This window comes from Pongo pygmaeus, chromosome 14 (genome assembly GCF_028885625.2).
Source record: "Pongo pygmaeus isolate AG05252 chromosome 14, NHGRI_mPonPyg2-v2.0_pri, whole genome shotgun sequence".
Classification (NCBI taxonomy): domain Eukaryota; kingdom Metazoa; phylum Chordata; class Mammalia; order Primates; family Hominidae; genus Pongo; species Pongo pygmaeus.
Window position 1 is genome coordinate 54,538,325 of NC_072387.2, and position 26,590 is coordinate 54,564,914.

Here is a 26,590-nt window from a genome sequence, read left to right on the forward strand (position 1 = left end):
GGAATTATGCAAAACAAATCTAATAACTTCTTTCACGTGTAGCCCTTTCTTCATCACTCTGTCATCTTCTCTGGGCATACTAATCGGCCAGTGTGCTTCAATGAAACATGATACCCCAAATTAATCTAGTCTTGTCAGAACAGCATAAAGCATACAGCTTCCAACTCCCCTAACTTAGAATTGAAATTATACTTGTATTAATGAAGCCTAACTTGTTTTAGGAGAGAAGAATGGAGCTTCAACTAAGAAACTATAATCTCCTAAAGTATACAAACTTGAACTATTATTTCACATAAAATGAAGTCTATAAATAGGGTAAACTTCAGGCCTAAGTGACTTAGTAACAGTGAAATCATCAAAGACCAAATATTCACTCTTGTTTTCATTTCTCACAGCTCCGCTATTCCTAATGTTGACTTCACATTAAAGCTTATTTCTTACCATAATAAGAAGCAATCTGGGTCTCCTCGATGTATCTCTCCCACAAGCACAAATAAGAATTCCTTCCTTCAGAGTGACTAGGCCAACTTCAGTCACATGGCCACCTATGAATGAATAACTATCAAGGTAATAGCCATGGGATAAATGGCTTAGGCCTGCTTCCTGAATCAATTGAATTAGCAAGGAGAATGGGATTATTATAACTGGATTCTACTAATCAAGGCCCAGCCATGAAAGTGGGATCAATTCCCCAAATCACAATGCTGATACAGAATGAAAAAGTGGTGGAACAGGTTCTGGGGAATCCAAAGCGATCTTCTTGACACTTCATAGTACACTTCGCTTCCTCATGGTACAATGCTACACTTTTGATAACTTCAAAGGCTATAACAAGACAGAATTTCCAACTTAATAAAAATTTCTCCTTTACTATTCACATTTCCGACCCTTCTTCTAAGGTCTTTTTCCATCTTCCTGATGTATATCCTTTTAAATATTCTCTATTTAGTGAAGATCTGTGGTAGTAAACACTCTCAATTTTATCTGAAAAGGTGTTTATTTTATTCTCATTCTTGAAAGTCAGACTTTGGTACATACTTTGGGGTTGATAGGTTTACCTCAGTACTTTGAAAGTATTATTTCACTGCCTTTTAGCTTCCATTGTTTGTTACTGATGTCATCCTGTTGCTTCTTTGCATGGGGATTTGTCTTTCTGTATCTAGAGGTTTCTAGTATTTTCTCTATGTCTCTGATGCTTTGCAGTTTCATTATAATAGTCTATCTGTGATGTACTGCACATCTTGTATCTGCAGATTTATGGTTCACCAATTATGGAAAATTCTGAGCTACTATTTCTTAAAATGTTGCTTCTCCAACGTTCTTTTTTTTTCTTCTGGGTTTCCAATTAGATGCATATTGAATTTTCTAAGTATTTCCCCCATGTTTTTAAACCTTGTCAATACTTTCCATAACTTCTCTTTATGTGATGAATTCTGGAGAAATTCTTCAGCTGACAACTATTGTCAGGTCAAGTCGCCCTATTCTACACCAGTGCAATTAACGTTCTATGCCTAAAATCAACTCTATGTTTATCCCTAACAGTTTCTGAGCTTCCTATATAATCACACCTCTTATATTGGATTTACTTACATCTTTCCACAATTACTTGGAGAAATTTCCTTTGAAGTTAATATACAAAAATTATCTCAGAACATTTAGTCAAAGAATGACTCAATTATTTGTATGTCAGTAACATTCTCATCTGCTACTAATATTCACTTATAAACATCTATACAAATCTATCCACTACTAAAGTTATCATTCAAGTAATAATTCCCTATTTATTATATTGACATCAGAGGATTTTAAACATTCAATGTTTTACATAAAACTTTGTTTTCTTCTCCTGTCATCTGTCTATCTACCCATCTTATTGATCTTATCTATCTATCCCATCTATCGATCTATCTAGTTGAAACAGGGTCTTGTTCTATGATCCAGGCTGAAGAGCCATGGCGCAATCACAGCTCACTGTAGTCTTGACCTCTTGGGCTCAAGCAATCCTCCTGCCTCAGCCTCCCATAGCTGGAACTACTGGTACATACCACTATGACAAGCTAATTAAAACAATTTTTTTATTTGTAGAGACAGAGTCTATGTTGCCCAAGCTGGTCTTGAACTCTTGGACTCAACCAATCCTCCTACCTCAGCCTCCCAAAGTTCGGGGATTATAGGCGTGATCCACGATATCAGGTCTAACTTCTCATTTTATTTTAAAAGAATAATGCTATTACAAATCCTATTGCTCTAAAAATAAACTTAGTTTCATAGAACACTAACATTATCAATGAATTCCAGGATTTTCTTTGAGCAGCTCTAGAATTAATGTTAATACCAATTTTTCTTCTCTGTCATTTACTGCCATGTGGTATCTCAAAATTATTAACAAGTGAAGCAACTATTATTAATTTTAAAAAGATTAGGGTTTCGACCTTAATGTTTTCAAACCTTTATAATTTGACACATCTGATTAAAGCTAAAAAAAAAAAAAAACTTTATTAATCTAGTAAAATGGCTCATTGTTGTGCTTTGGCCTGAACGTTAGCCCAACAGCCTGCTCAGTCTATATATAGTTTTAGAATATATATACCTAATATTTTGAAATTTTGAAATTATTCACAGATCTGTAGTTTCAGATCCTTTCAATATTATAGAAACAAAGAGAGTAATTTAGTCCTACACTTAATGAAACTGTAGTTTATTTCGTTTATACTAAAGAAAAATACCCAAATAGGATTATTGGAGATTCTTTTTATGAAGTGCTCATATAAATTAAATTAGCCCATCTCAGAAAAAACAAGTAAGAAATATACAAATAACCAAAATAACATCATCTCTAAAAAGTACAAAAAGAATTAAAATGAAAAAGAAACAGTTATTAATACTTCTGTATCTATGTACCTAATAATACAGTAGTGAAGAGCAGAAACTATAGGAGATGGAGTAAAAGAGACAGAAACCTACTACTAAGATACTTTAACATAATGTTCTCAAACCAAAATAGATCAAATATAGAAGAATCTTAAAAAATAGGATACCCAAAGAATAGATGTTTTATATACACTTATAGAACCTAAAAACCAAGAACTAGAAGATATACCTTTTTTTTAAAGCATGGGTGGAAAATTGAGAAAAAGTGACTGTCTTAGGCTACAAAGAAAATCTCATCAAATTCAAAAATATGAAGAAAAACATGAAAGTTACTTTTTAAAAATCAAAAGAAAACACACATACACACATAAAAAACAAAATGTCCTTCAACCTGAAAATTTTAAAACATTCCATTAAACAATTCTTAGATAATGGCTGGAATCCAAATCTAAAGAGGAGAATTTCCCGAAAATAATTGTCATAGTTTGACATATGAGATCCACGAGATTCAGCTAAAGCAGTTATCTGATGAGAACTTACAGCATTAAAGAACATAAATAAAACTGAAAACAAATGTTCAACAAATTCAACAACAACAAAAAAATAAGCAACCAAAGAAGGAATTTAAAGACGCAGAAATAAATGTTAGAAAGCACAAAGAAGGAACTAATATACAAATGTAAAAGCTGATTCTCTGAAAATAAACCACTGGCTAACCTAAACAAGAAAAAAGGGAGAAAGCACAAATTCAAAATCCTAAATGACAAAGTAAAAGTATCTCTAAGAACAAAGCAAAATGAAAAAATAAAACTATGAGGTGTTTTTATTTTTTTTTTATTTTTTGAGACAGGGTCTAGCTCTGTTACCCAGGCTGCAGTACAGTGGTGCAATCTTGGCTCACTGCAACCTCTGCTTCCTGGGCTCAAGCCACCCTCTCACCTCAGCCTCCCGGGTAGCTGGGACTACAGGCACACACCATTACACTCGGCTAATTTCTGCACGTTTTGTAGAGATGGGAGTTTTGCCATGTTGCCCAGGCTGATCTTGAACTTCTGAGCTCAAGCAATCTGCCTGCCTTGGACTCCCAAAGTGCGGGATTACAGGCATGAGCCACTGTGCCTGGTGAGATACTGTGTCTGGTGAGATTTGTTTACAGAACTCTATGCAAACAAGTTTGAAAACTTAGATGAAAAACGGATAAAATTTCTAGAAAAATACTATTTGCCAAAACTGACTTTAACAGAACCAAAAGTCTACATCATTTTTCAAAGAAAAAATAAAGTCAGTTAAAGCTCCTTCATAAAATAGTATACCACACCAAGTGGGTTTCGCAGGGGAATTTTACCAATCCTTTAAAGAGCAGAAAATCTAAATGCATTTAAAATATCCCAGAGTAAAGAACTGGGAATATTTTGTTATTATCTATACTATAGATGAAGTAGTATAGTACTGTTTCAAAGCAGACCTGAATTAGCTGTAAATGTACATTGTAAACTCTAGGGTAACCACCAAAAAAAGTAGAAGAAAGAAGTATAATTGATATGCTAAAAAAGAATGAACAAAGAATCACATAAATGCTCAATTAAAACCACAAATTTTAAACCAAAAAAGGCACAAAACAAGTGAGAACAAAAACAGGAACAAAGAACAATGGCAATGAAGAGAAAACAGTAACAAATATTGTAGATACTAATTCAACTACATCAACAATCACTTTAAACATCAATGGTCTAAATACACCAATTAAAACATAGATATTCTCAGAGTGGATTAAAAAACAAGACCCAATGGTATGCTGTCTACAAGAAACCCACATATAAACACATATATTAATAGATTAAAAGTAAAGGAATGAAGAAAGGTATACTATGCTAACACTAATCAAAAAAGAGTATGAGTAGGTATATTAATTTCAGACAGAGTAGACTCTAGAGCAAGGTAAGTTATCAGAGACAAAGAGAGCACTGCATAATGATACAGACGTCCAGTCTGCAAAAATACATAACAATTCTTATGTGTATGACCCTACCATCAAAGCATCAAAATACCTGAGGCAAAAACTGATAAAATTGCAAAGAGAAATTCACTATTATGGTTGAGGATTTCACACTCTTCCATCATAAATGGAAAGATTCAGCAGGAAGTCAGTAAAAACATAGTTGAACTCAACAGTACCATCAACAAAACTGATATAATTGATTATAGATGGCTTTATCTAACAACAGCAAAATACACATTCTTCTCAAGCTCATACAGATCATTCACCAAGACAGATCACATTCTGGGCCATAAAACACACTTAACAAATGTAAAAGAAATCATACAATGTCTGCTTTCAGCCACAATGAAATTAAACTAGAAATTCATAACAGAAAGAATAGGAAAATCCCCAAATGCTTAGAAATTAAACAACACAATTTTAATAAACACATCGGTCAAAGAAGAAATTGCAAAAGAAATTTTAAAATATTTTAAGCTAAATGAAAATAAAAATATAACTTATGACAACTTGTTGGATGCAGTAAACACTGTACCCAAAGAGATATTTATAGCATTGAATGTATATATTAGAAAAGACAACCAAAAATCATTAATTTAAGCTTCCACTTTAGAAAACAAGAAAAAGAACAAATTAAACCCAAAGTAAGCAGAAGAAAATAAACTTAAAAATTAGAATGAAAAAAGTCAATGAAATAGAAAACAGAAATTCAATAGAGAAAAATTAGCAAAACCAAATGCTGTTTTCTTTGAAAAGATAAATAAAATTAATCAGCTTCTAGCCAGGCTAATTAAGAAAAAAAGAGAGAAGACATAAATTACCAATAGGAGAAACAAAGGAAGGGATCTCACTACAAATCCCATGAACATTGAAAACATGATAAAGGAATACTATGAACAAAGCATGAATACAAACTTGACAACCTAGATGAAATGGGCCAATTCTTGAAAAATACAAGGTGCCAAAACTCACACAAGGAGAAACAAACAATTTAAATAGGTATATATCTATTTTAAAAATTGAATCAATAATTAATAACCTTTCAAAACAGAAAGCACCAGATGGTTTATAGGTAAAGTCTACCAAATATTTCTGGAAGAAATTATACCAATTCTCTATAATCTCTTCAGAGACAGAAGAGATGGACTACTTCTTAACTCAGTCTATGAGGTCACATTATCCTAATTCTGAAACCAGACAAAGATATTACAAAAAAACTAAAGACCAATATCTCTCATGAATAATAGCAAAAATCTGTATCAAAAATATTAGCAAATCAAAAAGTAACTATATAAAATGATGGATATGGAAATCTGCTTGACTGAAGGTATCATTTCACTATGTATATTTGTATCATAACATGTTATGCAAATTAGATATAATTTTAAAAGTCAAACTTAATCAAAATTAGCAAATCAAATCCCACAATGTATATACCACAACCAAGAAGAATTTATCCTAGGTATGCAAGGCTGGTTCAACATTCAAAAATCAATTAATCTAACCCACCACATCAAGAGACTAACAAAGAAAACTCACATGATTACATCAATAGCTATAGGAAAAGCATTTGATAAAGTCCAACACTCAGACATAATAAAAACTCTTGGTAAATTAGAAACAGAGGCGAATTTCCTCAACTTGATAAAGATCATCTACGAAAAACCCTACGGCTAACGTCATACCTAATGGTGAAAAGTGAGAAGTCTTCCTGCTAACATGAGAAACAAGGCAAGGATGTTCCCTCTCACTATTCCTTTTCATCATACTGAAATTTCTATCTAATGCAATAAGACAAGAAAAGGAAATAAAAAGAATACAGATTATTAAGAAGAACAAAAGTGTCTGCAGAAGACATGATTGTCTATGTAGAAATTCTGAAAGAACTAACAGAAGAACTTCAGGAATTAGTTCTTTTTTCAAGATCTTCCTATAAAGTTCAAGAACTTCAAGACTTCCTATAAAGCTATAGCAATCAAGACTGTGGGTGGGCAAAAGAACTGACAAATAGATTAGTTCAGGTTGCATAATACAAGGCTAATATACGTAAAAGTCAATCACTTTCCTATATACAACAGTAAGTGGAATTTAAAATTAAAACACAATACCATTTTCATCAGTATACAAAAAAATGAAATACTTAAGGATAAATCTAGCAAAATATGTATAAGACATATATGAGGAAAATAACAAAATTGATTAAAGAAATCAAAGAGCTAAATAAGTGAAGTTATTCCATGCTCTTGGACAGAAGACTACATATCTGTCAAGATGTCAGTTCTTCCCAAATTAATAGATTAAATGTAATCCCCACCAAAAAACCCCACAAGTTACTTTGTAGATACTGACATACTGATTCTATATGGAGACCCAGAATAGCCAACACAATACCAGAATAGCTAACACAATACTGAAGAACAAAGTCATGAGACTGACGCTACCTGACTTCAAGACTTCCTATAAAGCTATAGCAATCAAGTCAGTGTGGGACAGGCAAAAGAAATGACAAATACATCAGTGGAAAATAATAAGAGCCCAGAAATAGGCTCCCACAAATAAAGTCAACTGATCTTTAACAAAGAAGCAAAACCAATTCAATGAAAAAAGGATAGTCTTTTCAACAAACCATGCTGAAACAACTGGACAACCAAATGCAAAAAAAGAGAAAACAACAACAACAACAAAAAAACAAAAACAAACAAAAAAAAGAATCTAGACATAGACCTCACAGCCTTCACAAAAATTAACTTAAAATGGATCATAGATCTTAACATAAGACAAAAAAAAAATAAAGCTCCTAGAAAGTAACATAAGAGAATATCTAGATGACCTTGGGTATGGCAATGACATCTTAGACACATCATCAAACTATAATTTATGAAAGAAATAACTGATAACTGGACTTCATTAAAATTAAAAGCTTCTACTCTATAAAAAAAAACCATCAAAATAATAAGACAAGCCATAGACTGGGAAAAATAAGCTCAGAAGACATATTCAATAAGGACTGTTACCAAAAACATAAAAGGAACTCTTAAAATTGAATAATAAGAAAACAACCTGTTTTTAAAAATGGGCAAAAGACCTGAACAATCTCACCAAAGATATACAGATGGCAAATAAGTATAGCTTATCTAATAAGGAAATTCAAAGTAAAACCACAAAGAGATACCACTACACACCTATCTGAATAGTCAAAATTCAATTCACCGACAACAATAAATGCTGACAGGATGTGGAGCAACAGAAACTCATTCATTGCTGGTGGAAATACAAAATGATATAGACACTTTAGAAGACAGTTGGCAGTTTTTTACAAAACTAAACATATTCTTACCATACGATCCATTAATTACACTCCTATTTACCCCAAGAAGTTGAAAACATATGTCCACACAAAAATCTGCACACAGATGTTTATAGCAGCTGTATTCATAATTGCCAAAACTTGGAAGCAACCAACATGTCCTTTGGTAGGTCAATGGACAAATAAACAGAATAGCCACACTTTACACTAGGGACTATGAGTAATAATAATGTGTCAGTGTAAGGTCACTGATCGCAACAAATGCACCACTAGTGTGAGACACTGATAGTGGTGCAAGTCCTGCATATGCTGGGGGAGGAAGTGTTATGGGAAATCTCTGTATTTACCATTAACTTTTGCTGTGATCCTAAAACTGTAGAAAACATAGTGTTTTTCTAAAACCAGAAAAGTGACAAGTAAAATTATCTGTACTTGATATCTTAAGTAAAAGATTTTCCCTAAAATACAGAATTTTTAAAACAGAGAAGAAAAAGACCAAAAAAAAAAAAAAAAACACAGAGAGAGAAAATGGGTAGGGGATACAGTAAATTACCTGTAAATACATGAAGATGCACAACCTCACTCACAAGAGAAACATAATTAAAACTATGATGAAATAATATTTTTATGAAATTGGCAAAAAGACAAGTTCGAAAACACATACTAACAAAGCAAAGATGAAGTAAGTTGGCTCTGTGTGCTGCTGGCAACAATGCAAATGTCATTATGTAGTAAGATTAGGTAGGCATTTACCCTTTGACACAGAAATCCCATTTCTAGAGATTTATATTTCCCTAAGACACAGACACAAAAATACAAAATAACAATTGCATACATTCCCTGTAGCTCTACTTTTAGTGGCAACACTGAAATAACCTAAAATCTCCACTAATAGAAGACTGGTTGAATAATGTACCACACAATCACACAGTGAAATACTATGTAACTATAAAAAAGCTTAAGATACAGCTTTGCATACTGCTATAGAACAATCTCTGGTACGGTGTTAAGTTAAAAAAGCAAGGGGAAGAAAAATGTATATAGTAATGCTACCTTTTATCTAAGAAAAAGAAAAAAGATGATTATATATACACTAATTTGTGTGTGCATATATATGTAAATATTAAATATATATATTATATGTGTGTATTAAAACAGCAGGATTACCCAAAAACTAAATAAATATGGTTACCTATAGGGAAAAGGGTACAGCAATCATGGGACAGAAGTTAGACTTTTCTGAATGTAAAACTGTTTTGTAAATTTAGTTTTAAAATCATGTAAACGTTTTATGTAATTAAAAAATGAAAGAAAAAAGAAATCTAAAAACTTCAAAATTAGTTTTAATTATCTGATTATTTCGGTTAACCCAACTAAGTATCAATTTGGTGGTTTAACCACATAGAGAAGACCTGTTTCAAGTAACTTAAAATATATGAATTTGACTATATATTCCTAATAGACAGATTTAACAATATTATCCTAATAGGATATGTCTTAAGAACTATATAGAAACCTTAAATTCAGCTCAGTATAACACTATTAGAAATAATATAGTTGTTATTCTGAAACTATTCAATGTAACGTAAGGTCAAGCAAATGAACAATGTCAACAAGGACCAAAATTTTCAGCAGAAGAGAAAAATCATACAACTAAAAAAATCAAAGTTAAGTAGAAGTCCTGCAGTCCAAATCTGAATTATTTGAATTCATGTTTGTTTGTTTTTAAAGAGAAGATCTATATGAATTTCCTAAGCATACCTAATGAAAAGCCCCAAAGACAATTACTAATCTAGTGGTAAAAGCTTTCAAGTACTCTCAGCAAAAGGAACCAAGTTTTTTGAGGAAAATGGCTGATTCCACACACACAGTATGAAATACACAATGTGCTGGGAATACGTGATCTTCATAGAAACAAAGAAACTACAGAGGATTACTAAAGTGGTGTCAAAACAACATGATATAACTGGACTTCATTCAAGTTGAAAGACATTTTGAAAGACCACAAAAAAAAATAAAAAGGCAGGCTGCACACTGGGAAAACATATTTGCAACACATATATCTCACAAAGGATTGGTAAACAGAATATTACAAATTGGTAATAAGACAAAGAGCCTAATTTATGAGCAAAAGATGTTAACAAACAATTAGCCAATAAAAGATATACATAAGATCAAAAATAGCCAATAAACATATGAAAAGATGTTCAACATCACTAACCATCAAGAAATGAAAATTAAAACTACTATATACCCACTAGAAGGGATAACATGAAAAAGACCAACAATGCCAAGCATTGGTAAGAATACAGAGAGAAACTTATTCAGTGTAGGTGGAGATGCAAAATGGAACAACCACTTCAGAAAACTGTTCAGCAGTTTCTTATAAAGTTAAAAATATACGTAAGACACAGTTCTACCCCTAGATATTTACCAAAAGAAAACTTTTTCACACAAGAACATATATACACATGTTGATAGCAGCTTTATTCATAATAGCTGAAAACTAGAAACAACCCAAATGTCCATCCACTGGAGAATGGCTAAACAAATTTTGATATATCCATCTAATAGAACATGAATCAGCAATAAAAGGAATGAACTACTGACATATGCAACAATGTGGCTGAATTTGGAAAGTACTATGCTGAAAGAATCAAGACATGGGAATATATATGATTCCATTACAGTGACAGAACAGAGGTTATCAGGACTGAGTTTGGGAGGCGACTGACAAGAAAAAGGCATGAAGATATGTTTTGGGTTGACAGATATGTTCTGTATCTTGATTGTGGTGGTAGTTACACAGGTGGCACATCTGCCAAGACTCAAACTGTATACTTAAAATGGGTGCATTTCAATGTTTGAAAATTATATTTCAATAAGGTAAATTTAAAAAAAGGCTCAGGATCCAATACAAAGATCACCCACAAGCTAAGGAAGGGACATCTGGGCATAAAAATACTAATAGTGGAAATGGATTACAGTTAGAGAAATCAGTAAAAACTCATGGTTAGCTTAATACAGATAACAGATGGTCACTAGAAATATTTATATATACCAGTTAGTATACACGCATATATTTATTTGCTCTGCTAGCTGAGAGGTCCTAAAAGAAACAATACCCCAGTAGCACAAACACAGCTAACGTCCAGGTTTTGGTTACTAATACCATTCTACAATAAAAGAAACCAGGGCACATGCACATGCTCATTCCCTTGCTGTGTGTGCCAGTGTGCATGTGTCTCAGAATACTAACCCTTGGAATTCAGTTATCAGGCCGTGAGGAAGCCCAAGCTATCCAAGTGAAGAGACAACATAGAGACAAACAGAGGCCTCTAGCTGACAGCCGGCATCGTCTGCCAGACAGGTGAGCGAATAAACCTTCAAGTGATTCCAGCCTACGTGCTTCCAGTACATTAACTGAGGCCCAGAGATCAAGAGAAAAGACATACCTGCTGTGCCCTTTCTGAATTACTGACAGAATTTGAGCACATCATAAATGGTTGTTTTACGTCAAGGAATAGCAACTGGAACAACTCTTAATGCTATCAAAGAATACATTTGCAGGTCATACTAGGCTAAAACTTAAAAGTTTTTTCCATATAAAATGAAAATATATAGCTATGTTGGAAAATCACCATAATTATCTCCGTACTACATATTCATTACCAAATTTCTACCAGGTGGTAGATACACTGTATCTCTACTTATACTCTTATCCTTCTAAGCCTTTTCTTTTGAAATAAACAAACAACAGTCATTTGATCTATTCACCCCTACAGTGATCAGCTTCCTAAATTTTTACTTTGGTGACTTTCTACTATTTCTATTTTGCATTTAAACTATGTTTTATTATTTCCAAAGAATTTTATACGTACTTCTTCACTTGGTTCTCACCATAACTTGTGATAAACTGGGGCAGGTATATCTATCCTACAAGTTAAAAGACAAAGTCAAGAGACTTACTCAAGATATAGTTAGTAACAATGTTAAGGCCTTCTAACTTAAAAGTCCTCCACTGCAGGAGTCCTGCTAATTCTAACAGCTACAGTATTATCCCTTCCCCTAGAGTCAGTGCCATTTTTTTTTCTCATCTAGCCAGAAATATCAAGATGCAGAAAAAGAACAAGGTAAAGCCAAGTGCAGTGGCTCATGACTGTAATCCCAACATTTCTGGAGGCTGAGGCAGGAGGACTGTTTGAACCTGGGAGGTGGAGGCTGCAGTGAATCATGTTTGCATCACTGCACTTTAGCTAGGGAGGGAGAGAAAGACTCCATGTCAAGAAAAAAAAAAAAAAAAAGAACAAGATAGGGGATGTCGGGGGGCAGTAAGAAAACTGAGGAGGCAACTGTGAAACAAAACTAATAATTGCATGGGCATTCTAGGAGGTACAGTTTCCAGAGACAGTAAACTTCATACTAGAAATACATTTTCAATTCAGTATAAGACACTTGGAATAGGTTTAAAGTTGGATAATCAACTTGAGATCCACCTATAGACTGAGAATTGAAAAAGTAATTTGAGTGTAGTCATCTTAAATAAATTCAGGACAAATATCAAGTCTAAACAAATGATCTGTTTGAAGGTAAGCAATTAGGTTGGGGTGGGGTAGGAAACAAACAAATGACAGAAATGGTCCTTTGAAAAAACAGTGGACAAGGGAAAGAGAACAACATTGTGAAGTCTCAAAAGAAAAACCTCGAGGTGGAAAAGAAAAAAAAACAAAACCTCTAAAAATTACTTTTTCAGGAACCAGAAAAAGTTATTAAAATAACAGGTTAAGAAAAAGTATTTAACCAGTTGAAATAATTAACATTTAGAAAATTAACATCAGTTAAAATATTATTCCAATTGTTGTTTTTGTTTTGTTTTGTTTTGTTTGAGACAGTCTTACTCTGTTGTCCAGGCTAGCATGATCTCAGCTCACTGCAACCTCCGCCTCCCAGGCTCAAGTAATTCTCCTGCCTCAGCCTCCCGAGTAGCTGGGATTATAGGCATGAGTCACCACACCTGGCTAATTTTTGCATTTTTAGTAGAGACGGGGTTTCGCCATGTTGGCCAGTTTGGTCTCCAACTCCTGGCCTCAAGTGATCTGCCCATCTCAGCCTCCCAAAGTGTTAGAATTACAGGCGTGAGCCACCACACTCAGCTATCCCAATTGTTTTAATATTGTATATGAGGACGAATAAACAACAACAAAAAACTTAACACTTTAAAAACAAAGATCATGAAAAAGTTCTGGAAATGAATGGTGGTATCAGTTGCAAAACAGTGTAAACGCACTTAATGCCAATAAACTGTGCATCAAAAAATTGTTAAAATAGTAAATTTTATATGTATTTTACCACAATAAAAAAAATGAAAATAAAAACAAAGATCAATAAAGAAAAATAAACTTAGATCACTGCTCTTGCCAATTTGCTCTGACGTAAGACTTAGGTAAGCAATACTCATAGGGCACCTCTAACTCCTAAATTAGGTATCTTCCCACAGTGACGAATTATCTAATTCTTTCTTGAATGAAGCCACAAAGCTTCTACTAAGAGATAAGGATGCCCTACAGCACCTGTATGTCTCTGTCATCAATAAATGCTTGAATATTCTTCCTGACTATATTTAGGGGTCTAATTTTGCTTTCAAATCTAATTTATCTTTTGTGCTCAAATTCCATAAAATAACAAGTCTCTGTCATACAAAATGAAAATACAATTCCATTTTAATCTGAAAACCTCTATTGATTAAATGCAACTATTTCCTACTGACTACCTCAAATAAGCCTCTCACTTTTCAGTTCCACTGTATTAAGTCTGAGTCACATCACCTAGACCAGCCCTTTCCAACAGAAACATGATGCAAACACTTAAGTAATTTTACAATTCCTTGTTGTAACATTAAAAAGAAAAAAGATAAAGGTAAAATTAAAATATTGATAACATTATTTAACCCAGCATATCCAAAATCATTGTCCTCTCAACATATAACCTACATTTTAAAATTTGAGATATTTTACTTTCTTTTCATACTAAGTCTCTGAAATTCACTATGTATTTTATATTTACAGCACACTTCAATTCAGACTACCCACATTTGACAGCACAGACCTTAGATCAGCGGGGGTTCTCAATCATGGCTGCATATCAGAACCACTTTCCATTAATTCAGTAAGTGAACTTACTAGTTCTGTCTTGGTGACCAAGACAGATCTCAGCATGTCTCTTTTCTCTATTGCTAAACTGTGAGTTTGGCACACAAGACCACTGATAATCTGGTCCTAATCTACTTCAGCCTTCATCTCACGTCTACATGTTATCATTTTTATAACCTAGGCACACAGCTTCACAAGTTTCTCAAACACATTAGTCCTTTAAAACTCCTTACAGTTCTTGTGTTGGTTTTCTCTTCTTCCCTCCCCTCTGACACCCCGTCGATCCTTCAACACCAGTCCAAGTGTCATTTTCCCTGAAGCGTTCCCTGGTTCTCCAGGTAATTACTTACTCTCTCCATTGTGCATTTTGCTGATATCTTTCTGACACACTATCACATGCTACAGAATTACAAGTTATCCATTTATGAATTTGATGACCACAAGATCAGGGGTTATCAACCTCATAATTCAAACACACTGGAGTTGACATCAGTGACAGAGAAAAGGAAGAATTACAGCTAATTTGCTGAAAATCACACCCATTCCATCTTAGCTATGCCTATGTAATCTATTCTACAGTTGCCCTTACCTAACATAGGCCTGATCTTCCTACAGAAATTCATTACATGAAGATCAGCAGTCACGTGTTGCAGCAGGAATGCACCATAAAAATGATCAGTATCTGTTACCTGTCAAATACAACACTAAAAATAATTAATACTGCGCCGGTGGCTCATGCCTGTAATCCCAGAACTTTGGGAGGCTGAGGCAGTGGATCACAAGGTCAGGAGTTCAAGACCAACCTGCCCGACATGGTGAAACCCCGTCTCTACTAAAGATACAAAAAATTAGCCAGGTGTGGCGGCGCGCACCTGTAATCTCAGCTACTTGGGAGGCTGGGGCTGGAGAATCACTTGAACCTAGGAGGCAGAGGTTGCAGTGAGCAGAGATCACGCCATTCCACTCCAGTCTGGGAGACAGGGTGAGACTCCGTCTCAAAAGAATACTAATAAATAATAATTAATATCCTGGTGTCCCAGGTTATTAACAGTTCTGTTTAAGTTTAGATAGTGTATTACCTAAAACCTGATCACTGTTGAAATTTGTAACTCTATCCCTTAGGTATACACGATGCTCAGTGTCTTTGAGGGCACTGTACTAACTTTATTTGATGTACATAAAAACCTTTATGATAAACAACACACTTACATCCAGTTATCTGTCAACAACCTAAACCTCCAAGGCTGATGTTCATCTTCTATAAGAGCCTAAAGACAATTTATATTAGAAAAAGCTAGCGCCATTTCAATACCAGTATATACCATTTATTACGCACATGTCATCATGGAATAGTAAATCATTTACATGTATATTCTTCACAGCAACATGGACAGCCGGCATTTCCATTTTACGGATAAGGAGACAAGAAGAAGAGTTTAACAATTCCTAAAGTAATATGCTCTAAATATGGATTCCAAATGTTTGCTCCTTATACTAATAACAATTCATCTAGTAGTATGCTAGAGTCAGTCTGTACTGACTCATAAGAGCTGACTTAAATTTTTAGGAATTCTGGAAGCCACTGTTAAACACAGCCATGATTAAACAAATAAACTATTAAAAACAAAGGTAATAATTACTCAGAACTCATAGTAAATTTTACTCCTGAGGTTATTTACATTTTTTGTGTGTCTGTTTATAATATACATAATGGGAACACTGTATACAATGTCACTTAGCATCTCTTCCCAACTATGCATCTATCAGTGACGTCTTTGAAAGCCTGAAACTGACCATGGTGGGAGTATTTACATAAAAGAACTGGCAAACCCTGGAAAGCATGGCTTTCTTCTTTTCAGAGTAGCAGTACATTTACCAGCAGACCGCTGAGGCATCTGTTATTCTGAATCAATAGGTTATTTCAAAATGTAATACACATGCTTAGCCCCAACCCAGAAATTCTGATTCAGTAGATTAGGGGTGGAATATTGGCATGTGTATTTCGAAAAAGATCTTCCCTCAAAAGGAATTTTGATAAAAACCTACAGCTGAGAACTATTTAAGATTTTTAAGACTGTATCACTGTGTAACATTAGACTTAGAAAACTAAATACTTAAAACTGTATTATAAGAAATAAGTTTCACAAATTATAATACTTTTTTACCATGGGTCAAAAAGAGCTGCAGAAAACTTCTACATACCTTAAGTGATCAAGGAAGTTGTTGCTTATACAATTCAGTAACTTCCATAAAAAGACTATAATAGAGGACAACTGGATATCCACATGCAAAAGAATAAGGCTGAACCTTTACCACATCATAAATAAAAATTAGCTCAAAATGTATCAAAGACTTAAATATAAGAGCTAAAACCATAAAATGCTTCAAAGAAAACATAGATGTAAATCTTTGTGACCCTGGACTAAACAATAGTTTCTTAGATGACACCAAAAGCACAAACAAGCAACAATAATAACAAAAAAAACAAGAACAGGTAAGTCAGATTTCATCAAATTAAAAATGTGTATGCTTTAAAGGACACCATCAAGAATGTGATGACAACACACAGAATGGGAGAAAAGATCTGCAAGTTACATATATGATAAGGGACTTGTATCCAAAATAAAGAGAACACTTATAACTCAATAATAAAAAGACAACCCAATTTTTAAAATGGGAAAAAGAATCTCCAAAGAAAATATACAAATGGCCAATAAGTACACAAGAAGATGCTCAACATCATTAGAATCCAACATGCAAATCAAAACCACAGTTAGATCATCATTTCACACCCACCAGGATGGCTATAATAAAAAAGTTAGATAACAAAAGTGTTGGTGATGATGTGCAGAAACTAGAACTTTCATATGCTGTCAACAATGTGAAATGATACAGCCACTTAATGAAAGTCTAGCAGTTCATTAAAAGGTTAAACACACAGTTACCGTAGAACTTGTCAATTCCACTCCTCAATATAAACCCAATAGAAATAAAAACATATCCATATAAAAACTTGTACATAAATGTTCATAGCAGCATTATACACAAGAGTCAAAAAGTTGAAAAAGCCCACATATCCATCACTGATGAGTGGATAAACAAAATGTGATATTATCAATACAATGTAATATTATCTGACAAAAATAAGAAATAAAATACTGATGCATCCCATACTCTTTCATGAACCTTGAAAAACTATGCTAAGTGAAAAAAGCTAGTCACAAAAAATCATGTTTTATTATTCCATTTATATGAAATATATAGGCAAATCTCTAGAGAGAGAAGGATTTAGTGGTTGCCTAGGGCTGGTGGCTAGGAGGGTGACTGCTGAAAAGTTTGGGGTTTCTTTACGGAGCAATGAAAATATTCTAAAATTGACTGTGGTGATGGTTTCACAACTCTAATAATATACTAAAAACCACTGAGGCATAACACTTTTAATGAGTGAACTGTATGGTATGTGAAATATGGTATGATAAATTTCTAGAAAAAAATTAGCTCTCAGAAAGATTTCCATTCCTGACAAACACTTGTTTTCTTTTATTCAATGAACTACATTATAAATTTTATTTCTCTTGGCTTCACTGCCAACAAATTCACAGCTAAAATTTGTGGTCATATGTGCTTTCTTTTACCTCAACTTTCTAGTTCAGTTTGTTAAACCTATGTGTTTTGCTTTCATTGTTTTAGTTTGTAAGTGTTCTACTGCAAGCCACTTCAATCTTTCTTGGAAGCAGATGTGATGACTGGCTGAATTCTGAAAACTTAAAGATACTCATGATCCTCGTCAAGGCACAAAATCCCCACTAAGTTCAGCTTGAGTTCTGCCTACTAATCCCTTTCATCTTAACTATCATAAAGAACTGAACCAATCAGAGTTTTCTCAGGGGACTCTTTCCCTCTAAATTACATTATCCATATAGAACATTATAATGCCGTATTACACATTTACCATATATTTAGCACACAAATAATATTTAAAATGAAACTTAAATTAACAAATCACTACTGAAGTTTAACTTTGTTTTGGGAAATTCAATCCTACCCTAACAGGTGAGGATGACTCCTCTGTATTTCGTTTCTGGGGCTCAGTGTCCACATCTTGGCGCTTGTTCTTCATTCTTTCTCTAAGATCCCCTGTAGGTCTTTCTGGTGACCTTTGAACCAAAACACAGAAACAAAACAAAAAACGAAACAAAACAACAAAAATCTATATTTATATATTAATAACATTTTATAAGAATGTATTTACAGAAATAACCTCACAAATCTCAATACACTTTTTCTAACTGACCTTGACTCCTAAATTTCTGAAAAATTTCACCTTAAATATTAATATGCAAAACACGAGCAACACTTACAGTTTTTCTCCCAACAACAATCAAAATGTATACGTTAAATTCCATGAAGTGGCAGGTACTGGTGATGTGAATAAGAAATTACATGTGAACTGAGAAAAAGGAACTAATAGCTTGACTTGTTTTCCTATTAATCATATAAATACATTAGTTACATGTGGGAGCAAAATGTAGTAGTAACACAAAGTTTTAAACTACAAAGTTGCAAAATTAATCTAGAGGTAGCAGCATTATCATCTATACATGAAAGATATAAGAAGATATTACAAGAAATAAGTTTCTTGTATACACATGCCTGTGGTTGGATGCAACATCAACAACTGAGAAAATATTTTATGTACCTTAAGTAAGAATCAAAGCAAATATAGGAGCTTTAAAATTTATCTTAAATTTTAAATTATTTCAGAATAAAGATAAAGGATTCAAGGCAATTTTACAACAGTGATTTTCATATTCTGCTGTAAATTTTTTAACTAAAGGAAAAATACATATTTATACTCAACAGTGGTAAGGCTTTATTATTTATACTAGAAATCTGACATTATATGGCTATGCAATTATTTTCACTATCAGTGGGAAAAAACAAAGGAGAGATAGAAAACACACTGCCTTTAAAGACTATTTCTAGAACACCTTTAAAACAGGGCAAAAGAAGTTAAGGAATGCTCTGTTCCTCTTTGACTACCAAAAAGTACTATATATAAGAAAGATATAAACAAATCATATAAATATTCACATCTATTTCAAGCAGTCATTGAGCAATCAAATCAATTCCTTGATTTTATGAATATAAATCATAAGGTTAGTAAAGAAATAATTTGAGTTAATTCACTTTAAAGGATCTCATTAATGTTTACATGCACATGTAATAGATTTATATTAAATGTTTTAACAGTTAAAGCTAAACTTGAAACTGGAATCTCTTACTAAGAACCAGTACTTAAGTGCCCTAAATTATAATTATGATGTACATGTAAATCCTATGTGCCCTGGTTTCCTTTATATAATAAAACAGTTTAGTATGAACTTGTTTCTATCCTAAACAGCACCCAACAGAATGAATGTTTTACACACAGCAAATTCTCAATTAATTACATAAAAGTCTTGTATATAAACATATAAATAAGCATTTTGTAAAATACATTGCTTTTCTTCTCATCTTTGACTCGCATTATGAACTATGTTTTTCCTCCCGACAAAAAAAATGCACAAATACAAAGTTATCAGATGGAAAAACACACACCAAATAGCAAAATTATAATAAATATCCTTTATTCTAAGTCTAGTAATGACATTACTTTTTCCCATTTTAGACAAATTTCTCTGACCGTTTTTCTCAAAATGATTTCTTGAATAAAAATGGAGTCAGCTAATAAATTTCAAAGATAAATTTTAAAATGTATCAAAAGTATAGTATTAATAAAGCAAAACATTAAAATTATTGAAATAGTTTTACCAGGTATGTATCTACGTGTATATATATACAAGTAAACACACATATACAATAAACACTAATTTTCCCACATTAACGGAAGTGACAAATGACAATCTAAATAGAAATAAAACAGTATTCAGAATCACAAATAAACTAAAACATACAATGTTTACGTGAAAAGGAAGTTGGTTAATGTTGAGGGCTTGAATTTTAAATTCTCCTAAACAAAATCTACCCATACACTACCCCAAAAAAAAATCCAACTAAAAAAAAAAAATTCCAATTGCTAACATTTAGTTTTTACAGTGTTGCTATGCTATAGCCAAAACAATCAGCATAACCAATTTTGGATCTAGGTAAATTATCTGTTTACCAATCAAGTTAAAACTGTTTTTGTGACAAACTTTATGTCATACCTTTTTTTTTTTTTTTTTGAGACGGAGTCTTGCTCTGTCGCCCAGGCTGGAGTGCAGTGGCGTGATCTTGGCTCACTGCAGGCTCCGCCCGCCGGAGTTCACGCCATTCTCCTGCCTCAGCCTCCCGAGTAGCTGGGACTACAGGCGCCCGCCACCACGCCCGGCTAATTTTTTGTATTTTTAGTAGGGACGGGGTTTCACCGTGTTAGCCAGGATGGTCTCGATCTCCTGACCTCGTGATCCGCCCGCCTCGGCCTCCCAAAGTGCTGGGATTACAGACGTGAGCCACCGCGCCCGGCCTATGTCACATCTTTAAACACCATAAAATAATCATCATGAGGGAACCAAAAGAAAAATAAAAGATCTTTATTAAGCAAGCTTATTAAGCCAAGCCTTTATTAAAGGCAAAACGATGTTTGAAATATGGAGCACATTCATCCACATATAAATACATATTTTCATTAACATACTGTGATAAGGGATTTGGCAAATGCATTTTAACCTATAGAATTTGTACAAAATTTGAATTCAGAACATCTTAAACAGCTAAAATTATACCCTATTTGAATTTTACTATTTTAAGAGTTAAAAATAGCCTCACTAAAAAGAAATTCAGACACCATGGAATTCTGCTGTCTTAAGCAGCAATACATAATTAGAGGGAAAAAAGTAAGCCATACACATATTACAAAAAGATCTACTGTCAAAACAAATAAATAATGAACAAATAAGTTAATTTGAAAGCAAACATTTTATTAATCTTGAAAATAATAACAAAAAGATCTTGTCAATCTTCGATTACTGGTAAGACTACCACCAATATAGAAAATCTGACCAAATATATGGTTGTATTTCAGATTTTTATACTAGATAAATTACAAAAGCCATCTTCTAATAGTACATGAACAATTCAAAGTTCTCAGTTTACCTTCTATAATTGCTGCTATAACCTTTACCACGAGGTGAAGGGCCATGTACGAATCTACATGTGTTTCCATAGAGGCAGTTGCCAGTCTTCAGCCAGTTACGGCACTGTGTCTAAGAGACAGATATTACTATGTAAATTTCATATTTATTTCTGGAAAAAAAAATGCTAGCGGGACAAAATTAAAACAAATGCTACCAAAATTCCAGCTAACCTGTGATATATTACTCCCCAAATAATAAAAACTTCAGGAAAAAAATATGGAAAAACCCATAAACCTTATCACCCTTTCACTTCTTTTTATAAAACACACTTTAAAAAATTTACTGAACAAACATTCCTACAATAAAACAACCTGTTCACCTTTATGATACAAATAAGCATTTCAATAATAGAATTCTAAGAGAACCCCTGTGACTATACTAGTGACAACTCACCTCTGCTGTACTGCCAGTGCTGGGTCCAAGCCTCTCAAATACACTGGGTCTTCGGGATGTGCTATCAGATATGGTCTTGGTATTTTCCACTGTGACCTTCCTTCTAATTTTTGACATTTTGTACTACTCTAACCAAAAAAAAAGAGGCAAAACTGTAAAATTCTTCAGTTTTAAATGAGCCCACAGCTTACAAGTAGATAAAACTATAGGTAACAGTGTAAAATTACAGGAGATTTTCCTTGGGATATTAAAAAAAAAAAAAGCATACGAGAGGTCACAGGTAAACAGAGATAGTATCTTCTAACACATGCCTTACTGGTGAATTTATAACAGCTGTGAGATCTGTTGGCTAGAATTGTACCTCTTCTGCAGAGTGAACGAATATGATCCTACTCACACAGTGAAGTTTTCATAGTACAATCAACCTCAGAAGATATAGTACAAAATGTTTACTTTATAAAAGTTACTTACAAAAATTGCTTCAAAATTTAGTAACTCAAAGTTGTTAACCATCAACTGGTTAACTGAAAAAGAGTTATGCTAAAGAAAATGGAAAAATAAAATTGGGTGAAAATTTTCATAGCAGAAATTATGTTTCATAAGTTTAAGGGACAACAGTAGTTATGTTCCAAAAATCAGGTTGAGAAAAATGAATGATATTTTGGTATTTTCTTTGCCTTACAGAAGTCAAAACAATCTGATCAAGCATATTTATTTTCCAGTAACACCAAAACAAAACTCAATGTTGATAGAAACAACTTTCAAAACAGGATAGATTGTAGAACTAGAAAAAGTCAAGGTGTTTCTATAATCTATACTACACTGACATAAAATTCAAAGGTGTTAAAAGTAATTAACAGACTTTTTCACCATTATTAGTAATAAGAAAAAAGACAAATTGTAAAAATATTTTTATTTTATTTTACGTTTAAGCTCTGTCAGATTTGATGTAAACATAAAAATATTTTTTAAGGGCCAGGCACAGTGGCTCGCGCCTGTAATCCCAGCACTTTGGGAGGCCGAGGCGGGCAGATCATGAGGTCAGGAGATCGAGACCATCCTGGCTAACATGGCGAAATTCCGTCTCTACTAAAAATACAAAAAAAAATTAGCTGGGCATGGTGGCGGGCGCCTGTACTCCCAGCTACTCAGGAGGCTGAGGCAGGAGAATAGCATGAACCCAGGAGGCAGAGCTTGCAGTGAGCCGAGATCACACCACTGCACTCCAGCCTGGGCGACAGAGCAAGACTCCATCTCAAAAAAAAAAAAAAAAAAAAATATATATATATATATATATATATATATATATATAAACAGTCAAAAACTGAAACTATAGTAAAAATCTAATCCAATGACACAACTGGGTAATTCAACTAGAGATGCAAGTATCAGATAATGACAGTATATTATGACATTAGAAAACAATATTAAATTCTAGACCAAGAAACAATCCAGAGCATACACTACTGTGGGAAGAGGGTAGAAACTGCCTCATAAGGGAAAGGAAAAAAAACACCATACTATATCCCGCTTTATACAAACGAAATATTAGTTGAAATCTTATCTATCACCAAAAGTTACTAGAATGAACCACAGCAGCTAAAAAAGTTTAATTTAGTCTCTATAAAGATCACAAATGTTCTTTAATGTGGTTTCAAAGTAAAGACATATCACCTCAAAGGAAATTAAATCGTGGTAGTACCTAATTGAAACAGCAATAAAAAATTATAAACAGTGTTTGGTTCAATGAGGTATTTCGGGTCACATTTTTAAAATAATCCAAAGACTAAGAACAACATTTGATAAATAAAAGATGGTGCATCAAGGAAGGAAAATATGAAATAATATATGGTGATTTTAAATTGGAAAACCTATATTTTTATCAATATAAAATGTAATAATTCTTTTGATATAATAGCAATTAATTTTTAGTGATTTTAAAAACAGAATTACTTCACAGTAATTATAAATTTAAGAACCAGTGGAGAGCATCACATAAACAATAATTTGCTGCAACACACAATCACTTAAATATTAATTGTTCTCCAAGTAAGGAACTACACATCAATTCTACATACTGGTGTTAGCATTATAAGATAATCTTTGATTTAATTTTTCTTAGACTCATTCTCAGCTGAAATGTGAACATACGGAGGAGAAGCTGGTAAAATTTCCTATGTCTATTTGATTTACTGAGCACAAAAAAACTGAAAGCTAAGAGAAGTGGAGCTGAGAAAGATCTAGAAAATGTAGAGCTTTGATTGAGAAAAACACTTTTTTAACAATATATATCCAAGCATGATTCAATAAGTAAATGTATCACACAATGAATAAGAAGTTTGAGAAAAACATAAAGTTTCATTATATACTGCTACATTAATATACAAATATAGAGTGTAATCCTCAACCATTAATTCAATTTTTAAAACATTTCTTAATAAACAAAATTGAATAGGTTCCAAAATTTCCTTATTTGCTAGTTATGTAGAACGTAGAAAACAGGCACACCATCCCACCACACTGCCTCAAGTGGACTAACACTCATTTTTTATTTTTCCCTCCACTGTCACTGGAAATGAGTTAGTTCTGCCCCCAACATCTCTACTACCCCCAACATGCCTCCACTCCCAGCACAGTCTCCTTCAAAAAATTCAATGGTAATGGTTTCCAGTTAGGACAACAGGCTATTTATTATCGTACCTATTATACTTAAAACATTGGTCATCTATCATCTCCTTTCTTTTTATTTTTTGAGGGTTCCAGGTATTAACTCTACAGTTTCTTTTTCTGGTCTGTCCTCTGTTGCTTGATTCACACTACTCTCCTCCCTTGACCTATTGCTTTGCTGGTCTGAGAGCTTCTCTCCAATCCTAGACTCCCTAAGACAAACTTTGAAGATTTCAAGGGTTGGACTTGCTATGAAAGACAATCAAGTGAAGACTAATGATCCACCTCCTCACCTCCCTCACCCTACTCCCATATTCTTTCCACAGAGACAAAATTGCTTTTACCAGTGACATCAAGAACTATTCAAGATTCACCTACATTGTAATTATCCCAGGAATTTCACTTGCAGCTACTACTGTACTGAGTCTCCCAATTTAGGGAAGAAATGAAATTAAGTAAAAATGTGGCCAAGCGCAGTGGCTCACACCTGTAATCCCAGCACTTTGGGAGGTCAAGGTGGGCGGATCATGAGGTCAAGAGATTGAGACCATCCTGGCCAATAGATCGAGACCATCCTGGCCAACATGGTGAAACCCCATCTCTACTAAAAATACAAAAATTAGCTGGGTGTGGCAGTGCACGCCTGTAATCCCAGCTACTCAGGAAGCTGAGGCAGGAGAATCGCTTGAACCCAGGAGGTGGAAGTTGCAGTGAGCCGAGATCGCGCCACTGCACTCCAACCTGGCAACACAGGGAGACGCCGTCTGAAAAAAAAAAAAAAAAAAAAAAAGATGTACTCTCCTTTTTCTCAGACTCCAAGAGTACCAGACTTTGTCCTAAAGTAACACAGCATCTGAGTATGCGGTCTGGGTTACAGCAAGGTCCTGGACTGAACATTTAAAACAAGAATAATAATAACAACAATAATACACACACACACACAGACACACATATTCTTAATAAAATGTTCTTTAATGTGATATGTGTGTGTGTGTGTAAAATGTCTGGTGAAAAAAGAAAAAAGTAGAAACTGAAGATTTCTAACTGAAAAAATTCTTCCGATCATCCATGTAAAAACTTCCACAAGTAGTCAACAATAGAATGTTACTTAAATATTACTCATGAGACATTCATGAGTTTGAATAAACAAAATGCTTCATGTTTGTAAAGAACACAATATGTAACTTTAAAAATCCCATTTGTCTAAAAATATACACACTATCTACAATACAACAGAAAAACATTTCCTTTTTCATATATTAAAACTAAACGTTACCAACTAATGTGACAATTAGAATTTTCAATCCTATTTAAAACTTTGGGCCCATAAAGGAAAATGAACACCACAACAGTTAAAATGTAGATTTTAAGGGGGGGGGAAACTTTTTCAAATTATGTCTGAACAGGCTGAACATGACAAGTAAATGCTTCAACGTATATGAGAAAAATTAGAAATAATAAGACAAAAATGTAAATACTAAAGTCTTTCCTATCATAGAGAATAGAAATCGAGGTCATACCAATAACTTACTAATTTACTCTTCTATGAAGGTTTTCCTCCATTTTTGTTTTCAAATTATTATTTGGTTTAAGTTGCCATCACACTTCCACCCACATCATCAAGTCTTTCCCAAACACAAGCACTATCAAAGACAGAGTGGCACTAGTGAAAGTCTATTTCATTATTTTCCTATTTCTCCTCTCCATTTGCAGAGTAAGTGAATATCTGAAGTCTTTATAATCCTTTTCAATTAAAAAAGAAAATGGAAAAAGAAAAAGAAAATCCGGGACACAAAGTTTGAGTCTATTAATAAAGACACAACAAAAGAGGGTCTTAAATGGGAACTGCTCCCTTGCCCCGGGAAACTTAGAATAACACTGTACTCAGAAGGTTCACATTATAATTACGGCTGAGAAACGAGAAGCATACAAAAGGGTCTCTTTTTGAATAATGACTCCAGAAGCTCAATTACTAAAACCTTGTCAATAAACACATATCCGTTCTAGTATCTTCACTTCAAACCAT

General features: G+C 33.5%; 1 protein-coding gene across 20 annotated transcripts in view; it reads right to left on the reverse strand.

The window, feature by feature from the left end:
- The window catches only part of ZC3H13 (zinc finger CCCH-type containing 13), a 97,224-nt gene that overhangs the window by 68,221 nt on the left and 2,413 nt on the right, over positions 1–26,590 (reverse strand). For 5 of the 20 annotated variants that reach the window (XM_063650832.1, XM_063650831.1, XM_063650829.1 and 2 more), the window contains exons 2-4: positions 21,898–22,025; positions 21,464–21,573; positions 18,372–18,483 (exon numbers count right to left, since the gene is read on the reverse strand). The exons of 1 other annotated variant lie outside the window; for it this stretch is intronic. In XM_063650832.1, coding sequence (XP_063506902.1) covers positions 18,372–18,483; positions 21,464–21,573; positions 21,898–22,014 — 339 coding nt within the window. In that variant the 5' untranslated portion in view covers positions 22,015–22,025. Of the gene's footprint in view, positions 1–441; positions 546–18,371; positions 18,484–21,463; positions 21,574–21,897; positions 22,026–24,942; positions 25,329–26,590 lie in introns of those variants that run through there. 14 more of the 20 variants (XM_054446682.2, XM_054446681.2, XM_054446675.2 and 11 more) reach the window with 6 other exon arrangements.